Raw genomic sequence first — 23,645 nt, 5'->3', positions numbered from 1 at the left:
GGCAAATTTGGAATAACTGGGACCAAGAGGTTGAGTCTTCCCAGAATAGCCTCTCACCATATGCAGCAGAGACAGAAATACTAACCAGCCAGTAATTTCCTGATGAGTCTTGACAAGCTTTTCAAGAGTCTGTGGACGCTCTGTGGACATACTTTTTAGAGCAGTTGCCATGAGTGCTGGTGAAACCTTTAGTCATGTGTCTTTTGTCTTATGCATTTGCCTCTTGTAATAAAATAACTGGAAACAAAATAATAATAGCAATAAATGCTTGCTCACATAGCTTACTTGGGTCCTGTTAGCACAGTGCAATTTTAGCCATTTGCTCTTTTGAACTGAGGTATCCAGTCATTGACAATGATGTGCTTAATTTCACAAATATGTGCAAATTTCACTTTTGGACAAGGACTTGGACTCAGTGTACATGTTCACCTAATAATATTCACAATCAAGTTATTGGCTGGTCCTACTATGTTAAATGCTTATTTTTCATGATAGAAATATGTATAGAACTCTATTTTCTAATATTTTTTACCTATGAAGGCAATTCCTTTTCTATTATGTACATATTTTGTTGTAGACAAGATTTCAGTATGTGATGGATCAATCTTGGCCCAAATCCAAGGGAGGTGATTTAATTAAACAGCCAAAAGAACCTCAATTAATAGGGGGATTCAGGTATAAAATAATCTCCTCAAACTGCCCACACACAGCCTCCTACCAAGATAATATTAAAACAAGACCACATTATACATGATATAAAAAATTAAAAAAAAAGACCACACTATACCTATGGTTAATGAATTAATTACCTTCTGGCTAATGCCTGGCTCTATTTTTCAATATAAAATGATTATGGATGCAGAAAAGCAAGTATACACTAGAGTTCAGAGTATAATTAATTCCCAATGTCATGGAACATTTTAAATAATAAAAATATTGTACCTCTTTTTCGGTCACTGTTTTTCTATTGAGGTCAAAGACAGTTTAAACGAAAGTATAGGAATTACTGCAAGGATACAAATACAGCTCACTGTGTTCTACAAAATATACAGATCCAGTGTTTTTAGTGATTCCTTTCAAAATTTTCTTCTGGCTTTACTAATTTGAGAGTCACATTTCATTGATAAATGTGATTTCAATGTGCAAAGATGCATGGTTAAATGGTTTCTAAAGTCACCTTGATAATCATAGCGCTAGCTTACCAGACACTTATCGCTAAAACGTTGGTATGCATATTTTATACCTGCTTGTGGTTTCAGCCGACAGCTATCAGAAAAGTGTCCCTGTAATTGACAAAAGGGAGAAAATAAAAGATAAAAAGAAAAAGGAAAGGCGGGGTGTGGTAAGGGAGAGAGATTTTTCATTTCTTATCTTGTGATACATTCTGTAGCAGTAAACACTACTACCTCCTAAATAGACCTTTTGAAGGCAAAAAAAAAAAAAAAAGAAAGAAACAGCTCCAAAAAAAGCTTTATAAACTGGAAATTGCCTTCCTGGTCATTGTGGCTTTGTCCTTTTGGAAAGTCTGCATGACCTCCTTGTATTAAATAAAACAAGGGTGTGAGGACTGATGACTTGATTGAATGAGTTAGTTACAGAAGTAGCTCTGGCATCTGTTATCCATTACTGCTGTTCTATTAATGGCAGCAGACCTTTGATTAACTACTGAGATTTGGACATGAAGGGGATCCAAGGTGGGTTGTGAAGTAAATCACATAGCTAAAGCTCCGTTTCATCTTCACCTCAATGTTCCTCTCTTTCCAGATTTCTGGCAGACCGGCAGCTGGAGGCCTTCAGGGGTAGGAGAGACTCTAATTATTTCAAGAATAATTGATTTTAAAAATGCATATTATAATAGCCTGTTAATAAAACTCCTGGAGTATATATCATTTATTTATCATTTTTGGTATATCATCTTGGGGAAGAATTAAAATCACATCTCCCCATCCCCAACAAATAGACATTAGTAGATAAACTAAAAGAGGGAAGTTAAGAGAATTAATTTCTAAATATTTACAAAATTCTTGATTTATGCACAACCATAGCAGAGAACAAGGACTGCTTTACAGCACGTTCATAGCTAGAGCTGTAAGCAAATCTCCAAGTGAAAAAAAAGACAAAAATACAAATTTCTTAGTAGTAGTCAAAATGTTATAGCATCCAACAATAACAACAAACATCTACCTGAGGGGTTAACGTTTACTCTCATAAGTCAAAATACCAGAAAACATTCATTTATAATACAAATATATATTATGTTCCTGAGTGACTTGTTTATATATTCACGTCGTAAAAGAAGGCAACTTTCTTCTATATGACTTATACAGAATCAGATGTTATAGCCAGAAGTAACTGTGAAGAGAGTCTAGTAGTTTGAATTACTGGGATCTCAAGGGGTAAATGAATTTCTTAAGTCCTGAAACTTGATTTTGGAAAGTCTGGAACTCATACCTTAGTCTTTTCATTATCAGTTCGGTGCTCATTTTCAACTATACTGAACACATCACAAAGTGTCCACACTTGATATTTGTTAGTATTCACAAGGAGGCACAATCAATTCTGGAAAATAAAAACTGGAATATGAAGGGAAATTTTGATGATAAAACTTAAGACCAACCAAGCAACCAAATTATGGAAGAAAAATGAAGTCATGGACCAAACTTCATACCTGAAAAAAACCAATTCTCATTCATTTAGTACTTCTACTTCTAAAAGAGCTTAGGCCAGGGTCCATACTCAACTTTGCTGAGACCCAGAAAGTTGAAGGACTAAAACATGGAGTGGAGGCAAAAATTAAAGTGAGAATTGGTCTTATTGGACAGCACGGTCTATCCTGAGATGGCACAATGAACCTATATTTATTTGCTGATTGAGAAATGGTCCAGCCATGGACCATTACATACTGGTCACCAGAGGAATGCAAACATACCCACTTTAGCAGTTCTTTGGCTCATGCCACACCCTTTTCTACAGCCTAAAGTAGAATAGAAACTGCTATTTACGGTTACTTGCTTATACAAAGATGTCACTCTAGCAATTGTTGCTTGAGGGCAAGACCTGGTTACTGTTACTGGCAGAGAGAATGAAAAAGTGATTTAGCTCATACTGCATGCTCCCTACTCTTCTTAAAAAAATGGAAAAGTTCATCAAATAATATTTGTTATTATAATTTTAAGTGTACAAAGTTCAAATGTAACAACTGTAAAGTTGTCAAGGATAAATATAGATTTTTAAAATGTGTGAAATGGGATAATGAAGCTATTTAGATAAAAGCCATTATCAGACATTGCTACATTACTACATATTCCAACCTATAATCTCATGAATCAAAGCTTTTAACTGTCTGGATTCAAATGTGACTGTATTCTTTCCAATATGCATTCTTTCTTCTTCCAGGGGTAGTTCAGTAACAGCAGGTGTGTTGAGTGTGCATCCCAGTTAACATGCCAACAGGGAAACCAAAACTGTAAAATATTTTTTTCTTTACTTGCTCCAGAAGTTAATTTGTAATAGAAGGAACCACTAGGTTTGGAAAGGAGTCCTTTACTTGAGTGAGGACACTGTATGTTTTCTATACTTCTTAAGCAAATGGAAAATTTCCTCCAATGTACAGCATATTAGTTCATTTAATAATCCCTTCAGAATTTCCTTCCAAATATGAGACCATCACCATCAACTAGATAAATGATACCAGCTCGGATAACAGACTAAAAGATGACATAAATTCCAGCCCATGCAGTAGAAGTCACTATGAGCCAAATTCTCACACAGATTACGATAGAATTTCAGTACCCAAAGATGTCATGCTGCAGAAGAATTATTCTCAGCACGCTTTATCTGGGTACCTATGTAGCTGTTTCCTCTGTGAAAGAAAAAGAAAATTATTATAGCAGGAATTCCTACTGTTCATCGAGAGCTATTAGGTTGATCCATGGGAATTGCTATTTTTATAGGCTGAAAACTTTCAAAATCAGCAATTTCATATGATTCAACCTAATGCTTTTGACTTTTTCTAAACCAGATCAAGTGAGCATGACAGTTACTTTTATGAAGAGCAAAGGTGTAAGGGGTTGGGGAAACAAACAGTAAAGCTCTTGTAGCTTATAGAAAATTAAATGTCTATGCAGAATGAGTGGGGTTGACAGTGAGAACCCCCAAACACTATTGAGTTTTGACTATGAAACTGGCATTATGAATCTAACAGATAAGTTTTCAGAATCCATTGATACCATTCTATGGTATGAGTAGGAGAGTTTGATAGGGTCATTGGAATAGCGTAGAATATTTTTCCTTTTCCAAAAGGCTACAACATAAAAACAAAGTCCAGTATTAATGTGTCTTAAATAGAAACGAGAATTAAGAACCGAGTTCTAAGGGTACTTGTTATTAATCACTGTTAAAGATCAATTATGAAAAGAGTAAGATTATATATTCAAATTATTAACAAATGGACAAAAGAAAACCATGGAAATTTGTCAATTGTTTATTGTCTCCACACCATAGCACCATAGTTTTACTATGGCACCATAGTTTTACTATGGTACAATATTTCCTACTGAATCTTACAGATTAAAAAAAAATTTTAGAACATAAGGAATTTTTGTTAGATAAAGCATTACAATTGTATTGGAAAATTCTGCCAAGACATACTAAATCTATGCAAAATGTATTCATTACCAATTAGTGTTACTTAAGGGTAAATTGTTGAAGTATAATGTGAAACCTTATTATTAATGTCCAGATGTTCTATACATTGAGTTCTGGACTTGATAGTGCCTGGTCTCTGGATGATATAATCTTCTCATGCAGAATTTTTTCAGGATATAGCAAAACACAAAAGATACAAAGGAGAGAGAACATAGGCATTACAAATACTATTAGACACACTTCCCCATTCATTTTTGAATTTTTCATAAATCCTTCTAGGGTTCAAGTTCTTTTTATTATAATTCTTTTGTGAGGTTTCTCAAAAGATACATCTAAATTATTTTAATTATAATTTCAAAGTGTACAGATTTCAACGTATAACAAATGTGAAGATGCCAAAGGACAAACAGATAAAAGAGTTGCAAATATGTATAGTTAACAGAGCCATTTTGATAAAAGCCATTATTAGACATTACTACATATTCCAACCTATAATCTCATAAATCAAAGCTTTTAATTGTCTGGATTCATAAGTGACTGTATTCTTTCCAATATGCATTCTTTCTTCTTCCAGGGGTTGTTCAATAACAGCAGGTATGTTCCTGCCATAAAGTTCACAGTGTTCTAGAAACTGGACACATTCTTGAATAACACTGTCACGAAGCACAATCATGTGTTTTGACATGTTTTCTAATAATGACAGGAAGCATCTTTTGGCGTAATACCAGGTATCAGTTCCCAGTTTTTTATTATAAGGTTCCAAGCTTTTGGTAACCCGAGAAATACCAAAGTCATAATTTCCTTTGGCACAATAAAGCGTCCCTATCACCAAATTCACAATGCAGAGATGGTAGATTTTCTTCTCTGGGTCCTCATAGGAGAGCTGCTCTTCCTCCTTTTCAATCTTCCTCATCAACTCCTCGGCTTCTTCGTTTTGACTTGTCATAATATATGAAACACACAGGTTAGCCAGCACAATAGCACTGACATTCAGGATGTTGTCATAATGCTTCTTGACTATGGGCTCATAAAAACCTATGGCTTCTGTGTATTTGTTTTCCTGCATGAACAGAACATGAGCCACATTCAGCTTCCACACATCATGGTCATTACAGAATTCCACAGATTGGCGGAAGATCTTTTCCACCATTGGATAATTGTCAAGGTTCCAGTAGATTTTGGCCTGGGCCATCAGCACGGGAATATACTTCTCAAGGGTGTCATCATATTCATTCACTGCCTTTTTGACAGCTTCATCATCTCTGTTGTGTCTTGCTTCCTGCACTTGTTTGGTGAGTTTCCGGAGCTGTTCAGTCAGCATCCCTGCTAGCCCATCAAGCTTAATGAAAGCCTCTTCAGGAGCTGTCTGGCAAGTGATCATGGCATCCAAGAAGTCATAGAGATAGGGTGTGAGGAACCTGTAAGTCAAATGGGCATTCTCTGCCAGGACATCTGCTGCCAGGTCAAAATACTCATATTTACAGTAGAGCAGCAACAGGTTGCCAAAGGTCTCTGGGGGAAAGGGATTCTGTTGGAGCAAAAACTGTAGCTTCTCAAACCCTTCTGTAGGCCTGGCATCCATGTTCATTAGCGCCTGGTTGTGCAGGGTCACAGGGTCTAACTCTTCCTCTGCCCTCGGAGGCATATCTGTGAGGGTTTCCTGGGCCACCTCATAGTTTCTCAGTTGGTATTCTATGGCGGCCTTGAGGTTGAAGGCTTCCACCAGAGCGGTCTGGTGAAGGACTAAGGTGTTGCCAACACTTCGAACATCAATGCCCTCAGTGGTCATGCCCACACCCAGCTCTGGGTGCTGGCGGATGCCGTGCTCAATAATGTCGGCAATATGCTTCAGCGCGGATGCATACTGCCGGCTGCTGTAATAGGCCAAAGCCAGGTTGTAGGAAAGGTCGGGCCGGTAGCCCGAAGCCTGCAAGGCAGCAGAGAACTTGGAACATGCGGCTTCATAATGTCCCTCCTTGTAGAGCAAACAGCCCAGGTTGACCTGGCCATCGAGCTCGTTCTCGCCCCCGCTGTCTTCTCCTCCTTCCCCACTCAGTAGCTGCTCCACCAGGCTCCTGGCCCCGGGCAGATCGCCCTCGCTGTACTTGATCGCGGCTTGGAGACGGAGGACCCGGTTGTGGTAGGCGGGGTTGTCCAGGAGGAGGAAGGCGACGCGGGTGGCCTCTGGGTAAAGGCAGGCCTTGTACAGGGCCTGGGCCTGGTACAGGCGGTACTGCTCCAGCTCCGGGTGCAGCTGGCCCAGCTGCTCATAGCACTCGGCGGCCAGCGCGAACTCCTGCAGGCGATAGTAGCAGTAGCCCAGCAGCGACAGGCCGGCGCGGCTCCTCGGGCTCCGCTGGAGCTCTCCGCCCAGCAGCTGCACGGCCTCGGCGTAGCGGGCATCCCGGATGAGCCGGTACACGACCGCGGTGAACTCCCCGTCGGGGATGGGCGCACTGCTTAGCCCCGCCATAACCTCCGCGGCTGTGCATCCCAGTTACCACGGCAACAAGCCAACCGGAAACGGAAGGCTGCTTGTCCGGATATTGCTTTGCAACGGAAAAACTCCGTAAGGAATATAAAGGAATCACTGAGGTGGATAATTAAACTACTGTATTGGCCCTCGAAGACTCTGGGCTGCGAAGGTCGTGAGTCCATGAAAGGCTCGTGGCAGTTCAGAAACGGAAACTCTACTTCCCGGCATGCACCGGTCCGATGGCGCCGGCGTCGGGACGTGGCCGCGCTGCATGCTGGGAGGCGTAGTCTCTGCGGGACGGACCCTCGGTTGCGGGGAGATGAGGTTTCACTCGCTTTTCTTTAGTGTTGAGGTTGATTGAGAGTTGCTGGCTGCCTGCTGTGTCACCTGTCTCTGCCGCGGGGAAAAAAGATTGGCGGTCTGAAATCCCTTGCGTTTTTAGCCTTATACACTTTGTAATACATACCAATGGCGTCGTTTCGCGGTTTGTTTTTGTATTTTAATGGGAAGGAAAAGGTGCAATGTCTCTTTGGCATTCTCCTGGAATTAGAGTAGCTTCTATTTTTAAGCTGCCTTGAGGGCACACTTTCTAAGACATAAATGCAGAGGGTAATAATAGTTCTTATTTTTGTCGTTTCCACAAATTAATGATGGGAAATGGTTTTGTGAATATTATCTGGTATTGGGAGACGTTTAATTTTAGATCCAGGTGTTCCCCCCTCACCCAAACAGTTATTACTGAACAGATGTTGGCGTTTAATCTTGGCCATATCTATTGGCCTGGCGCTCCAACTTTCACTACAAATAAGAAACCAGTCTTCCTTGATCTCCCTGCATCTCCTTTGGTCGTCCATGATCTGCATTGGACTGTCTAGTATCTAAGATAAACGGCGTATGAATAAAATCATGTCTTTGCTATATACTTAAAGGCTTCAATGCAAGTCCTTTTGCTGCCCATAATATCTTTTCTATGTATAAATTGCAGAGCCAACACCAACCATATAGTATGGCCCTCAGACAATTTACACATATTATTTCTAATCTTATTGACCACCGTGTGATCTGTATATTACAGGTATGGAATCTGTGCACTAGAAAGTTTTCAATAATTTGCTCAAGACCACACAGCTAGGTAGTTAGCAGCAGTGCCATGATATCCAGCAGCTAGTTTCAGTAGGAAATAGTGACTGCTTGTAACCTATTCCATTTATTTCCTATAGATGAGTTTGTAAAGGCCCAGTGTTTGCTGCCACATTGTATGCTGGAACATTAGTGTCTTTTTTTCCTCCATTAAAACAACGAACCAACTTGGTGTGGGCAGTAGAAATTTGAACTTCCAGATCTGATTTGCAGCTGTGAGCAGGTGTTAGGAAATAACTAGTGGGGGTGGTATAGTTCCTAGTCACCCAGTATAGCTGGCAGGAGACTTCTGCAGGCATGTGATTGCTTGTATCATAAAGTAACTGACTTTATATACTCATTCAGTCTTCCCTGCTGAGAAATTGACAGAGGTCTGTCCTTCTGGGTGGGACCAGACAAGGAACCTTCCACTTCATGAATACTGAGAAAGGGACAAACTGTACCCATTTCAGACGGGTTGAGTGGCATTCTGGCCCACCTAAGAGCCCCAGAGAAAGCAGCTGATGGGGTCCACCGTAACTCTATTCCGAGGCTTCTTTCAACCTGATCTCTGGGTGCACTCTTTTAGGGCCTTCAACTCAGGGAGGTATGTGGGTTGAGGGATGCTTGCTAGCGCTGCTCAGTAATTGGGGAGTGGGTAGGTGGCTGGGGGAGGATCTTCACCTTTATGGCTGCCTGACTACACTTGTCTCTTGGAAACTCAGGCTCAGTATTTTAAAATTCTTATGTATGACCTGATACTTTGGATGAGGTGCTATTGTAAATCAAGGTAACATGACAGAACATGGAAATGGGAAATTGCCTTTTATATCTTTAGTCTATCAGTCTGATTTTCAGAGTTGTATTCGCACCATGAAAGCGTTCACCTTCAAATGGCTTCTTGGGAATGTAAGCAAAATAGAAGGAATCTCTGCTCTCCCCCAAATTTCTCCAATCCCTACAGGCATCAGTTGAGGTTCCCCTCTCTGTGCTGGTACCTGTCTGTGAGTGTGGCTGCTGAAGCGGGCAGGAGGGAGACGTTCTGTGTCTTCCTCCTTATTTCATGTGCTGCTGCTCCTGAGGCCTGGCTTGGAAAAAGCAGGACATTCGGCTTAGACAGATGGAGGGCAGGGTCATTTGCAAAATGAAATGAGTGCACAAATCATGCTGTGAAATTGGCATGACCATCCCTGCTGCTGTGATAGACTGACTTTTATTTAGTCTATGACAGGCAGTTGGGGAATAGATTAGGGGTTTTTGGGGAGGGGGATGGTGAAAGAAGGCCCTTTAATTAATGATAGAAATTCTGGAAAGCAGTATATGGGGTGGAATATTATAAAATGTCATAAAGGATCATTTTGTTTCCAACAGAATCTTGGAAAGCTGGAGCATGTATCAAAAAAGTTAGTGTATTGTACCATTTCTAGCAATAAGAAAGAATTTTGTGGTTGCAATAAAAAGATTTAGTGCCTTATTGAAAGGAATTAGACTTTAGGAAAGCAGTGTTGGACTCAGGGTGGACTTTGCTGTATAAAGGGAGGCATGTTTACCATGTAGAAGAATTCCATTCGGGCAAAATGTGTAGGAGCTAAAAGTTCTTAACATGCTTATGTTTCTGCCTGTCAAAATGTGAGATGACCAAATTCCGTATTCTATTTGTATGTATAATCTATTTGACATTCTCTTTTAAAACTAGTTGGAAGTTATGTTTTCTTATTTATCCTCTAAATGTAATCACTTCCTGTTGGTAAACATTGGTAATTTATGAACATCTCAACAACCACAGCTGTGGTCAGACAATTTCCTTGATAAAGACCTTCTGCAAAACCATTTTCCAGTTGTTATTTCTCTTCCCTTTCATTCCAGGCCATTTTCTTCAGGATGGCCAGTTTGGTGGTTCAGTCCCCTTGCTTCTTCCTTCCCACCCCCCAATCTTCCACCATAAAGAAGGCAGAAAGAATAAATTAGTGTCAAATTGGTAATATAACTGATTGACTTTTAGGAGCATCTGTTTAATCTTTTAAGAGTTTTGGAAAAATTCTATACCAAATCAACATTTGGGAACATTTATGCTCAGATGGTAAGACATTTAACCTCATTATGAATTCTCCTTTCACTGGCAGTTCCAGCTTTATTAATATTTTAATTAGATTTCCTTCTTGGATATACCTTTTTTTAAAAACAAAAAAATCAAGTAGCTTATATTTGGGGGCTTGTGGTGCTACTACCTAAATTAACTTGTTAGGAAGAGCACGATAACATGGTCTATAAATGGAATTACCAGAGAAGGCACAACTGTGGATACTGACATTTAAAGAAATCAATCAACCATCCAAACAAAGAGCTACTCTAAGCCCCTGTGTTTATGCAGGACTTTCTGTACCAGGACCAGGTCCTGCTTTGCCTAACTTCCCTCATTAATCCTCACAGCCCTTCTGTGAATTAGGTAATTTTAACTGTTGGCCTCACTTGAAAAGCATGGACTGCAAAGCACAAAGAAGCCTGTGGTCGCCTCAGCACAGGGGGATTGGTGATTGCTTAAGCTGGCCAGTAGGGGCCACACTGCACCTCTTCCCTCTCCCCCTGAGCACCTCCTCTCCAGTCATTTGAATTGGCTTTGGATCATTTGCTGCAGTTCTAATAGAACAGGCACAATGGTGTAAGAATTTTAAAGTTTAAGCACCAAAGCCGTTGTGTAATTGTATGGCGTCAGTGGCTGGAGGCCCTGCATGGATGCGATCCCCCTGTGTAATTGCCCACGCAAATTTGAGCAATCTGTAACAGACATAGGAACCCGTCTGCATTGGGCTGCAGACTCTCATCCCTCCAGAAAATCCTCACTAATTCAAAGAACCTTTTGTCATCTTTAAAATGCTCCGTGGACAGGGCTGTCCCACTATCCCTCTCACACAGGCAAACATCACAGATCAGGACAAGGTTAATGGGCTAAATTGACAGTCAAAATTTAAATCGTAGGTATTCGGATGCATGCTTGCCTCGTTCAGTCCTTAAATCGTCCTTCTTAAGAGAAATAAAGATTATTCCAGAGCTTTAGTTAAACTTTAAGCATTTTATTAAAAACAAAGATATTTAGGTCTCTTAAAGCAGTTTCAAAATCATGGATTAAATGCTTGTGAAATGGGCGAACAGTGTATAATGTAGTATTCTTATAATGACACCTCAGCTTGGGAAATCTACACAAATGGAGTGATGGCAGACAACTCAGTTGAAGACATATTTCCCTTCTTTTGTGTAAAACAATAATAATTAGGAAGCAAATCAGTAGGGGATCCTTTTTAGATGATTGTACATCAAAATAAAATGGCAAAAGCATTTTTAACCAAGGGAATGAGATTAGCCAAAACCTAAACTCCTGTTTCCATACAATGCTGTTTGTGTTTTTAAAAATTCATCTAAATATGATTTAATCTAAATCTAAAGAAAAAAATAATCGAGATTCTAATACACAGACATACACACACAGCAAATGAACACAAAGGTAAATGGTGGCCTGAAATAACACATTTTTTTTATAGCAAATACTTCATTTACTTAATAAAACAAACATATTTCTGTGCCAGTGTATACATTCAATGACATTGGTAGAGATATGTTACACAGATAAATAACTTATCTTTAGCACTGTTGAGAGATGGACTAAATATGCAAGAACATTCAAAATTAAATTAGAAAAGATGTACACCACCAAATTACCAGCTGAGGAAAAGGTACACAAGCGACGTAAGCAGGACCTCAGGCATTGTTAAATCCAAGTACTCAACATGAAATTCCCCAGACACACCACTTTATTTCTGCCATCTATGTGTTTTATTCTATTATTGCTCACCTACGAAACTTATGAAATTTTGGCCTTCTTGTCATCAGACTCAACCTTTAATTTCCTGTGACATTTGAGTTTTGGGAGTTCTTTACAGCATGCGGCAGAACAACAGTTTCAGGGACTGTTATTCTGAAGCAGACAAGGAAACTTCACTGGCATTGCCAGAGTTTTTAGGGTACCAAATTAGGTTTTGCTCTTTTGCTTTAATGAATCCTTTTTGAGTGTTTATTTTTTTCCAGCCAAAACATTTTTCTTTCGATGTAAATCTTCCCTTAATATGTTTAGATTTCTGTCCTGCTTGAGAGGAGTTTTTCACACTATTAATGGGGATGAAACTGTATTTTATCTTTGTGCAATTCATTAAGAGTCAGCAGGAGAAATGGATTTTAAAACAATTCTACCACAAAGTAAATTGAGCAGACTCTGTTTAATGACTTCAGGTAGGTGGATCAAATATGATAAATTTTGATACATGAAAAAAGCAACTGAATTCTTGTAGCATTAATATTAGATAATGTTATTTCACTAACAAACTTTTAAAGATTATTTCCAACCCAACCCAATGTGTATGCAAATATAAAATACCTGGAAATGGGTAGACAGCTTAGATTTTAGAAACAGAAAGCACACATGCAATTTTTAACTTCTTTTGACTCACTTTATAAATTGTAAATTAAACTGACTACCATTTATGGGATATCTATGATATGAGATAATCTAAAGTTGTCCTTTATGAAATAAAAGGGTATATTTTTGTACCGATAACCATGTACTGATGACCATGTCTTTTGTGATCACTAGAGGCAGGCTCAGACACATCTGTGATAAGGTTGTTTTTATATCTACTCCATATATGTAACTTTTTATTTTGTCTTTAGTGAGGAGATGACCTCTTTGCTCCTATCTTTTTTGAGAAGAGTGACTAAGACAGTTATGTGGAACAATTTTTTAAAGTTAAATACAGCTTGGTCCTTTGGTGCAGAAATGAACTGAATAAAAGTCAGTGCTTTTATTTTATAAGTGGAAAACCCGAGACCTGAGAGTCCCAAGATAACAGGTCTGGCCGATGGCCAGGCTTGGGGGAGCCCCATCCACTGTGCACTGGGGTAGTGCCCTTTACAGTTTGCCAAGCCATCCCTCCTGGCTGGGATTGCCAGCTACATTGTAGGTTGTGCATGTATTTTCCACACACTGACTAATAAAATTATAAATAGCCTGCCTGAAAAAATACACTTCGGGGAGTAAGTAGGATGAAGTCATTTCAACCATTAATGCCAAGAGACCTGAGGAAGCGCACATAATCTGGTCAGTTGTAGGTTTTATAAGAAGGCTCACATTTCAAATGCCTTCCTCCAATAGGAAGTAAACAATAATAAGGATTGGGAAAATTTCTCTATTTTGGAAAAGCAGATTATATGGGTAACCACACATACCCCAAATTCGTGGAAAGTTATACATTAGAAAAGGATTAAAAATACCTCAAACGCCCAAGAGTTCAACCTCTAACCCCTCTGGGTTGTTGGCACCAGGGAGGCTGCTACCCTCTTTTCTACTGTTTGATGGTTGTGGAGGAACAGACCGGGGCATTAGTCAGCAGTTTCTGAATTTTGACCCCCAATAGGAAAGATACCTCGAGACAGGAGAAATAGATGGAGGCAATTACAAACAGCTGCTTGATTGATGGTTGACATTGTCAGGGCTCCACTCTATGGCAGATTGCAATGGTGTTGAACTCCTCTTGCTACCAGTGGGTGTTGCTATTGGCAACCATGCAGTGAAGCCAATAAAAAGGCAAGAAAATGAGAGGAAAACTCAACCTTAGTGGAAGCCGTAGGGTTTGTGCTATAAATTACATTCCCCTTAGCAATATGCAGCATCAACGCTCAGGGTAACCACAGTGCGTGTAGCTACCTGCAGTCTCCATTGGACCCTGGGTCTAGTTTTATCATAAAGCACATGCTTTCGAATTTTGCTCTAGATACACTGGCATCCGCCTGTCTGGGCTATTTATTTATTTATCGTTGGGGAGGATGACAGATGTGGGTTCATCTCTGCCTCACATGGACTGATTTTCAATTCCCACCTGTGATATAAACATGATGTGACACAATAGCTAGAAACACCTGCAGTGCTTCTGAGCTGCAGACACACAACCAGGGTCTGTCCCTACCTCCACCCCCGCTTTGTTCCTCACCTGAAGGAGGGAGACAGCCCGGCAGAAGCTGTTTTCCTTTATAGCAGAGTGATTCAGAAAACTGGCTTAATAACATCCATAAATCTGAACAACCTCCACTTACCTGCTCTGTGGAGGCAATTTTTCCTGCACTCGTTTTCTCCTCTAGTTTCTCCAGTCTTCCCGCAGAGACAGCTGTAAAAGGTAGCTGGGAACATTATTTTTTAGAGTTCCTACTCCTTCCTTCTCTCTTTTGTCAACCCCCTCCCTGCTCAAGTATCTCTCTTTTCTAGGCAATTGATGATAGGATTCTGTACCCTCATTTGTTTGGTAAGACATGCCATTTTTCTTGGTTTGGATTGATGTTCACCTTCCCTTTATCAGTTCTCTTACCACCTGCCTCGGTTCCTATCTCTTCCTTGTTAGTTGTTTTCTTTTGCTTCCCCTCCCCCTCCTCTTCTTCCTCCTCCTCCTCCTCCTCTTCCCCCCATTTGACTGGTTTATAATTTTCTTTTACTCTATTTCTGTCCATATAGAATCTTCCTTCTTCCCCATGGGCACCTGCTCTTCCCTTATTTCTGTTTTGGTACTTTAATTTACCCATTCTTTAAACATTTCCCAGATGTCTACTATGCGCCAGGAAAAAAATGTCCTTGGTGGAACTTGGCCCCTGTTTCTTTGAGTAGTAAAGTTAATAACTGACACAGACAAGCAACAACAAGAACAAAAATGGTTTGTATATTTTAGATTTTTTTAGAGCTGGAATGGACTTCAAGGTTCATCTGGTCCAGAGATTTTCAAACTCCTCAGAGCCCGATTATGGGCTACTAGGTATGTAATCAAAGAAATGAGGATTTGTAGGGGCTCTGGCTCTCCCAACCCAGCTTCAAACTGAGGACTTGGGCTTTTAGATGTTTTATGTCTTGGGGATTCTTTGTAAGATTTATTTGAACAAAGAGTTCTAAGGTTAAATCATGTTTGAAAATAATTTCCTAGTGTAATCTCATTCGACAAATGAGGAAAAAGGCTGGGAGAAGTTAAGTGACTTGTCTAAAGCCATCCAGAGAATAGTGCCAAACCTAGGGTACAAGTGTAGCTTCTGGCCCAGCATTCTTTGGATAAGGCATACCATGTCCTCAGTCTCTCAGCTTTCTAGTCATTGCATCTATTTAATATAGCTTATTCTTATCTACTATAAACCTAGCTTTCTATAGAATATCTGTTCTCTGCCTAGACTGTTGTTTCTTAACCCTTTAAGCATTATATCTTACACATAAGGAAAAATCCAAAATTGGGGACCTTTCCATTTGGCTTTGGGTTGGTACTGGTGGTAACCTTACATTTTATACTGAAACTCATCACTAGGAGAGCTCCAGGTAGGGTAGTCAGTGATCATTCTCCGTGGCTCTGCTGTGTCCTGTGAAATGTCTCACTGTTGGAAATAGTTCTGAATGTTCATGTGTCATTTGTGTTAAATCCACCTATAGATTTCCTTTCACCCTTACTTTAATTGAAGTCTATTAATCCATTCCTTCTGGGAGAAGACTTGGTCTACAGTGAAGGTTGAATTAAAAAACTGAAAAAGGGGACCACAATCCCAATACAGTGTTAACGAATCTTGTCTAAACGCCAATCAGCCAAACACTTTTGCTGTCTTCCTACTATAGACCTTTTTAGGGGAAAACTGGGAATGGCTGGTTTTTGTAAGGATAATATAGTTTCTCTTTTACGTAGGCAATTCTAAAGGCTCTGATCCATCATTAAGAAGCTTTAGGATTAAAAATAAGATATCTCTACAGAATACCAATTGGGATTCTTGGGACAGTCTGGCGCAAAAGGGGGAGCTCAGGAGAGGATGCAAAGGCAGGCATTGTTTGGCTTGTAACAAACAGAACAGCCATACGCAACATGAAGCAGCACTAATGACGCCTTCACTGTTCAACGTTCCCTCGGCTCAGAGTGAGCAGGGCCAACCGTCCTCAGGTCCTGGACCCAAGTGGCCCGCTGCCCAGAATCTTCGTCTCAGCCCATGTTTGTTCATCAGGGAGAGGTGAGCATCCTGGGGCATGTGCTCCCTGCCCCACCTCCTCCTCTGTCCTTTCTGCTGACACCACACTGCAAGGTGAAAGCCCAGGCACACTTCCCAGCACAACCCTGAGACTTTATGTCTGTTTCAGCTTAAAGGAACAAAAGAATGCTGTGGTGGGACCGAAGCTGGCTCCTGAGGACGCAGTCATTTCACAGCCGCAGCTGACCTGGAGGGTTAGTCTCTGTCATCTCCTGTCACCATGAGATTGACAGAGGGGGCAGAGGCAGCCGAAGAGATGAGCAGCCTTTTCTGGTGCAACTCTTCCCACTTACTTCTGTTGGCAGCCACCGAATCCAGCATCGGCTTCAGTTTCACATTGACCTTCACCAAAGCCTAAAATAAAACAAAAGCAGGTGGGGGAGAGAGGAACCGGAGTCACTGCCATGATTTTCTAGCTTTCAGCTGTGAGGAGAATGGCAACTGGCTGTAAGAAATGAAAGTGATGATTATTTTGGTAAACATGAGCTATTTACAAGAAGTAAACATGCACTTAGCACCACTGTGTTGTACTAATAGAGCTTATATAGAAAATGAAAAAATAAGACAGATGTCTGTGCACTCCTCCAGGGGGTGCCAGCCAAGTTGACTATGATCCTGTTTTAAATTCACATCAAACAGGAAACAAAATATCCAGCTCACACGGTCTACTAGTATGTGTATCTTTGCCTGCAAGGGAGGGCTCCAGGTCTCAATAGATCAGGAACTGAAATTTTTACAAAAATAAACCTACCGTTTGCTCCACCAAAGATGACTCTGGGTGGACTCACGTGAATGAGAAAGGCCAGGTAAAATCCTGAGATGAGAGGAGCTCATTTGTAAAGCACAGGATCTGGGGACTGTGCTAAATGTACAGATCACGTGAGAACATGCATGGAAATAGACACGAGAGAAAAGAAAAAGGGGTGTGGAAGAGAGGGACAGATGGAGGGGTGCAGGAGAGAGGAGGGAGAGAAAATGTAGGGTGGGGCTGGAGGCCGACTGACCACAAGGCTAAGGAAGCTCAGGATTCAGGGTCCTCACTTTTAGGAGGCCCTTCTAAATATTTCTTTTTTGCACTTAATTTTGTGTTATTTTTAAAAAAGGGTCCCCAACTCCCAAATGGTACAAACTTCCAGCCTCACAAAATGTGGGTCACCCCTCTGGTGGAACAAAGCAATGAATGAAACAGGGATCATGGGGCTGCGGGGCTTTAGCCCCTGGAAAGGTAATGGTCCCGCTTAATGCCTTGGGTCAGCGTTCTGTGGCCACAGATTATACCCCCAGTCCCATGGAGACACCCTGCAGATGTGTCTCATTCATCACAAGGGGAACAAAAGGTGACCGGTGACTAAACCACCGTGGTTGCAGGACACCTCCTGAAAAGCCTCCTCCAAGCCGGACCCGTAGTTAGTGGGTGCTCCAGAGCGAAGTCCTCCAACAGGAAGAATAATAGTTCTTTCTGTTGAGGATGGAATCCCCTGAGCATGACTGCAAACCACCTGTTTGGAGGACCTGAAGTATCCCCTCAAATAACCCTCCGCTCTGGGGAGTTTCAGGGATACAAGGGAAGTGTAACTAGATGTAAGGTAAGTGGGGGGTTGAAAGCCCAGAAGTACGCAGGGATCCTATTGAGCGGCGAGCACTCCACCGTGGCGGTGTCCCCTCACACTCGTGTCCCATAAACACAGCATGTTCTCGCTTTCATAAGCGATGTTTATCACACCAAGCAACAACGTCTAATCTGAAATCAGATGTATTTGTTATTCCATACGATAATGAATCACAGCAACATAATAACTCAGGCAGTGATCAAAATCCCCTTTACATCCATGAGAAAAATGCAGGTGCCTGTGTTCTGCTCAATGCAGTGTTTTTGTTTAGACAACAGTGTAAGAGGTGGCGACGAATGCCATGGTTTTTAGTATAGTTTGGCACTGGCTCCTCTTCGCTCTGATCAAGCCTTTTAATTAAACTACTATAATTCCTATGGAAATTAGTGTTTATGTTATTTTCCTGCCACAAAAGCATTTCTCTAGAACTTATTTTTTTTTAATCCCAGGAGCACAAATTGGAATTTTTTTATGCATGAAATGTAATTAAAAACTCATTTGATTACTATAGTTCTGGCTCTGTTTTACTTATTAAATTCCTGTAATCAGTTTTCTTTCATGAAGCTGCTGGGAAATGATCTCAAAAGCAACACATTTTCCTCTTCCTTGGCAGGTTCCCGAGCGTTTACTAAATTACATTCATAGCACCTGCCCATGATTCGAATTACTCTACCAATTTATTCCTTAAACTATTTATGTTTATTTGGCTTAGCCCCAAACAGATTGCTTTCCTTTATCTAGCTCTTTGTTCTCTGTCTTGCTTTCTTTGTGTTGAATAAAAAAATTCTTTGGGGGGGGGGGTACATTATTTCTCAGAATTCCTTCTTCTCTTTATTTCATATTCTCCTTAAACACAGAATTGCCACACTGGAATATCGTTTTCCTCTAGTCAGGTGCTGGTTCTAGGCAAAGGTAGCAAGAATCTCATCTTGAAGAATTATTCTTACACTATAAATTTGTTATATAAATGCAGTTAGCTGGAAGAATATGGAGCTATTAGAATATTAGGAAGGCAAGGGATTATCCACAAACCTAAATTCCAAGGTTTACGGTGATTACGTGCAATGTACCATCAGCAAGAGAATTGCTCCCAGTATTTAGAAAGATATGGGTATTCCTACAAACTTCTCATCAGCGAGTGACACCCGATGAGTTCTGTGCAAATGCTACTGGTCTCTGTCTCGTTTGACTAACTCTTCTCTTAGCAAAAGAGAAAGGGGACACATCACCCATCTGCCCACTCTCCCTATACACACAGAGGGACTCTAAAGGTTATGTGTGTGGCACCATCCACCACAGGATGCTGAGTCCCCTCCGTGACATCCCCGTGGTGTGACCATTCAGTGTGTAAACACATCCGGAGGCAGTGAACTCACTACCTCCCTGGCTGGGCGTGTCGGTTTACTCTTTGTTCTGATTTTAGAATGTTGTTCTTTATACTGAGCTGAAAACTACATCCCTGTAATCGACCTGATGGTTCTAATCCTTGGGGCGCTCTCCCTTTAAGCTCGAATCTACTGAGCAGTAGGCTGATGACTCATGTGCCGCTCCAAGTGTAGGTTAGGATTGATTTATTGACCTCAAAACCCAACTTGGGCTGTGTATGGATATCGCTGAGACTCCCAAGCTCACTGCAGCTCCCAACCCTGGCCCATCACAGACAGGACCCTGGATACTTGCCTCACTTGCGGACACGGCCCTGGGCACCTAGTCATCCAGGTGGCTGAGGGGCCCCACTTGCTTCCTGATTCCTTTCACACTCCACTGCTGAGTCCACTTGTGACCAGCACGTACAGTTTATTCCATATTTTATTTATGTTTTCAATAAGTAACACATTCACTAGTCCAATGAATACAAAGGGTACAAAACATAGTGTTAAAATCTCCTTTCATCCCTGCCCCAGAGATGTAGTTTCCTTCCCTAGAGGCAACTGATGTTATCAGTTTCTTGGGTATCCTTCAATAAACATTTTATGCCTATGCCTATGTAAGCATAAATACATAGATTATATATATATGTATGTATACATATAAGCATGGTACCATTTTATATATATATATATATATATATATATATATATATATGTATGTATGTATAATTAGGTTGATTCCCTCATCATTTGCAGTGTTTCAGAGAGGGAGTGAAAGCAGAACCTTGCGGAACAACATCATTGTGATAATGCTTGAGTGAGACTAATCACACTGTGTAGAAATTAGCATCTGGAGTATAGAGAGAGGAGAGGGATCAAATTCCAATTTTCTATTGCTATGCCACTGAATTTTTCTTCTGCAGAGCTTAATCTGCTGTGAATCCTATCTAGTGTAGTTTTCCTCTTAAAAATGGTAGTTTTCATTTCTAGAAGTTTGATTTGCGTCTTTTTTTATATCTTCCATGACTCTGTTTTTCATGCCCAATCTTTCCTCTACTCTCTTGAACATATAAAATGTAATAAATGTCTTAATGTCCTTCTTTATCAATTCTATGATCTGTGTCATTTCTTAGTCTGTACTGATTGATTTTTCTCATTATTATGGGTCAGATTTCTTGCTTCTTTGCATGCCTGGCAATTCTTGATTGGATATCAGACATTGTGAATTTTATGTTGTTGGGTTCCTGATTTTCTTTTCTTTTTTTTAAACTTCTTTAAACATTTCTCAGTTTTATTGGGGAATGCAGTTTTGATGGTTACTTGGAAATAATAATTCGATCCTTTTGAGGCGTGCCTTTAAGCTTTGCTAGGTGGGTCCAGAGCAGCTTTAGTCTAGGGCTAGTCTGGCCCCACTACCGAGACAGTAATCTTCTGAGAACTGTACCCAGAACTTCATCTATGTCAAGGTTTTTCTCTAAAATTCTGGGTGGTGGGACCACGGACTGCTCCCCTGCCTGGGCGAGCTCTGAGGATTACTCTGCCTTCTCCTTTTCGCTGGTGCTCTCCAGCATCAGTGGTTTCCTCACACGCCTGGGGTGAACGGCACCGAAGACGCAAGGGGCCTCTGCAGATCTCGGGAGCCCTCTCTTCTCTGCGGCTCTTCCCTGCGGACTCTCACTTCCTTGGCCTCCCCAGATTCCTGGCTCTGCCTCCTCATCTCAGTGGGACCATGGAGCTCTGCCTGGGTTCCCCTCCCTGTGCTGTGGCCTGGACACCCTCCCCAGGGAGAAAGCTGGGGCACCTGGAGGGCCCATTTCATTTGTTCCCCTTTCTCAGGAATCACTGTAGTGTGTTGCCTGTTGCCCAGTGTCTGAAAACTGTTGTTTTATGTATTTTTCTGTTTGTTTTTGTTTTTCGGTGGTTTTCTTTTCCCCCTGTTACTCTGGTCCAGCAGTGGAAGTCCCTATAATTGGTTTTAAACAACTCTGTCTTGGGTACTAGCCCATGAGCTCCGAGGGAGACTGGAAACAAGGCCTGTATCTTTGGATCTCTAGCTCCGAGCTCAGTCATCTCTGGGAACAGCACCCCTCCTCTACTCCACCCACAGAGCAGTGGCAGGAGGATGGGGTAAGGCCAGGACGAGTGGGGTCAGGACGGCCTGACCTGCTACAAGATCCTGCGGTAAAAGCAACCTGAGAATGAGCCCCTTGGGAAATGAATATAGTATTCTGTCTTATTACCATTATTGCTGAGAGCTTGTTTCTATCAGTTCGCTAAGCTGCTAGAAGTGTGACTCTTGCTTTCCCGCTGCCATCAGGATCCACATCTGCTATCAGCTGGCCCCATGTGTACTTATTAGTTGACCACAGTCACTTCTTGGAGCTCAACTGCTGGATAGATGGAGGCAGATGTGGGACAGGGGAACAAGCAGAGAAAGCCATGCTCTTAGAAAAAGTCCCTACACCTCCAGTCTTACAGAGGGGAGAGAGGAACACCACCAAATTAAAACCAGATTTTCCTGGACCCTGAAAATGTCCAACCATGTCATTAATACCTTTAAAAAACTTTGAGGAAATTATCTGAGCTGGCTATTTATTTATTTTTTTAAAAGACAAAGAGGGAAGATGGTTTTTACTTCCAATTGTTGACTCATGTATTTCCAGAGTGTTGGCAATAAGAATTATATTTTCTGCTGTCCTCCATCCCCACCTTACCCAAAAGAAATAATCAGAAACTAAGAGATACAATGCATGGCAGAGAAGAAAGAAATTAAAATATTTTTTAAATATCAAGTTTTTGATAAAATATGAAAATAAACTTGGAGCCCCTCTCAAATATCTTGTTTGAGGCAATATCCCTGTAATGAAGATGTGATCACTTTTCCACCATGATTATTTAACTTCCTGGGTGAAAATGTCCAAAAGCTGACTTGGGCTTTGGTATTTTGAAAAGGAAAGTAATTGAAGACATGACCAGCTGGTGTCATCTCTGCTCAGACCATCAACAGAAGGGGCAAGAACGCATGCAAGTGGTGGCAGCTCCTGAAATTCTCTTGAATTCTCGAGACTGGCCAGCCACATGTGTAAAGAGTACCTATCTCCAAGAAACAAAGGAGGCTTCTACTTAAGCTATGTGACTTCAGAGAGAAGTGGCTAATTGTGCAGCAAACCCAAACTTTTAAATTAGTGAATTGTTGAACTGCTAATCCTTCTTGGTTCCCAAAGGTAAAGATTATTCATCATTGAGTCTGACATATTCCTGAATTTTACATGTCATGTTGCAGTGCTGTAGTTGCTAAGAATCCCAATTGGCTTGTCAACCTTCCATTCTTCCATTGTGTTGTAAAGGCCAGAGCCAGTGAACTGATTGTCCTGAACTGAACTCATCGCCTTCCTGCGAACCCTCCTCTGCTCTCAGGTTTACTCCCTCAGGGACCTAAGCATTACCATCTCCACCCAACTGCCCAACCCAGCAATCTACGGATCATCCATGACCTCTGCCTCTTCCCCCGCATCCAAACTATCACCAAGTCCTCTCAATCCTACTTCCAAAGTGTCTCCATGTGTCAGTCTAGTTCCATTTCTACCACCCTACTTCAGGCTGCCCTCACCTTCTCCACTGCCTTAACCTCCTGCAGCTCCTACCTGGGCTCCCTGCTTCTTCCCCTGGGTCCTGTCCAATCAACTCTCATTGTAGCCATCCTGGTCCATCAAAATCACACATCCGAGTTGGCTGCTCTCTACCCTGAACCTGTCGGTGGCTCCCATATGATATGAATGTGTTGTAAGACCCTACCAGAAAAGGAGAATTGTGGGATTAAAAGGGAATGAAATCCAGAAATAACACAGAAAAGAAAAGAACCATTAAGCCCAATGGAAAATCTGAGTTATGGTACAAAAGCAGAATTTTGAAATGCTAAAATAATCCCTTTGAGTCTTCTAGAAAACCTGAAATACATATCTTTCTATGCATCTTAACATTTTTCTGAGTAAGAAAATAAGCTAAACTCCACATGGTGTGTTTGGCAGGGGAGTAGCTGAAGTGTTTGTTAGTTACTACACGTGGGAGCAGATGGAGCTGGCTGTGGGTCCAGATGGGAGGCAGCAAGCAGACTCCCCCCAAACCTCACTCCTTCCCTCCCCAGTTCAATGGCCTTTGAAACCCAAGGTTGTGTAAAAATTAATTTGCATTAAATTACTTAAGATAATGTATTAACTACCACAGGAGGCTTCCAGCAGTTTTTAAAACTTGCTTTGAAAAACAAATAATCAAACAATAATGGTGAACACAGAAGTGAGCCAAGACTTCTTTGGATAGATGTTTTTAGACATTTACATTAAA

At 41.1% G+C, this 23,645-nt stretch overlaps 2 protein-coding genes across 3 annotated transcripts in view; both read right to left on the bottom strand.

The window, feature by feature from the left end:
- Positions 1 to 4,618: 4,618 nt before the first annotated feature.
- On the bottom strand, positions 4,619 to 7,307 carry LOC137764845 (intraflagellar transport protein 70A). Its single transcript, XM_068543890.1, has one exon. It carries the CDS (start codon positions 7,118 to 7,120, stop codon positions 5,123 to 5,125), a length of 1,998 nt encoding a protein of 665 aa, XP_068399991.1. The 5' UTR covers positions 7,121 to 7,307; the 3' UTR covers positions 4,619 to 5,122.
- Positions 7,308 to 16,394: 9,087 nt separating this feature from the next.
- PDE11A (phosphodiesterase 11A) overlaps positions 16,395 to 23,645 on the bottom strand; it is a 464,603-nt gene continuing 457,352 nt past the window's right edge. For both annotated transcript variants that reach the window (XM_068543893.1, XM_068543892.1), the window contains exon 20: positions 16,395 to 16,678. In XM_068543893.1, coding sequence (XP_068399994.1) covers positions 16,520 to 16,678 — 159 coding nt within the window. In that variant the 3' untranslated portion in view covers positions 16,395 to 16,519. The remainder of the gene's footprint in view (positions 16,679 to 23,645) is intronic.

The sequence above is a fragment of the Eschrichtius robustus genome, chromosome 5, assembly GCF_028021215.1.
Source record: "Eschrichtius robustus isolate mEscRob2 chromosome 5, mEscRob2.pri, whole genome shotgun sequence".
NCBI lineage: Eukaryota > Metazoa > Chordata > Mammalia > Artiodactyla > Eschrichtiidae > Eschrichtius > Eschrichtius robustus.
This window is presented reverse-complemented; position numbering and strand designations above follow the sequence as displayed.

Excerpts from the sequence above, each read along its gene's own strand:
- LOC137764845 (XM_068543890.1), bottom strand. The coding sequence starts at position 7,120 with ATGGCGGGGCTAAGCAGTGCGCCCATCCCCGACGGGGAGTTCACCGCG.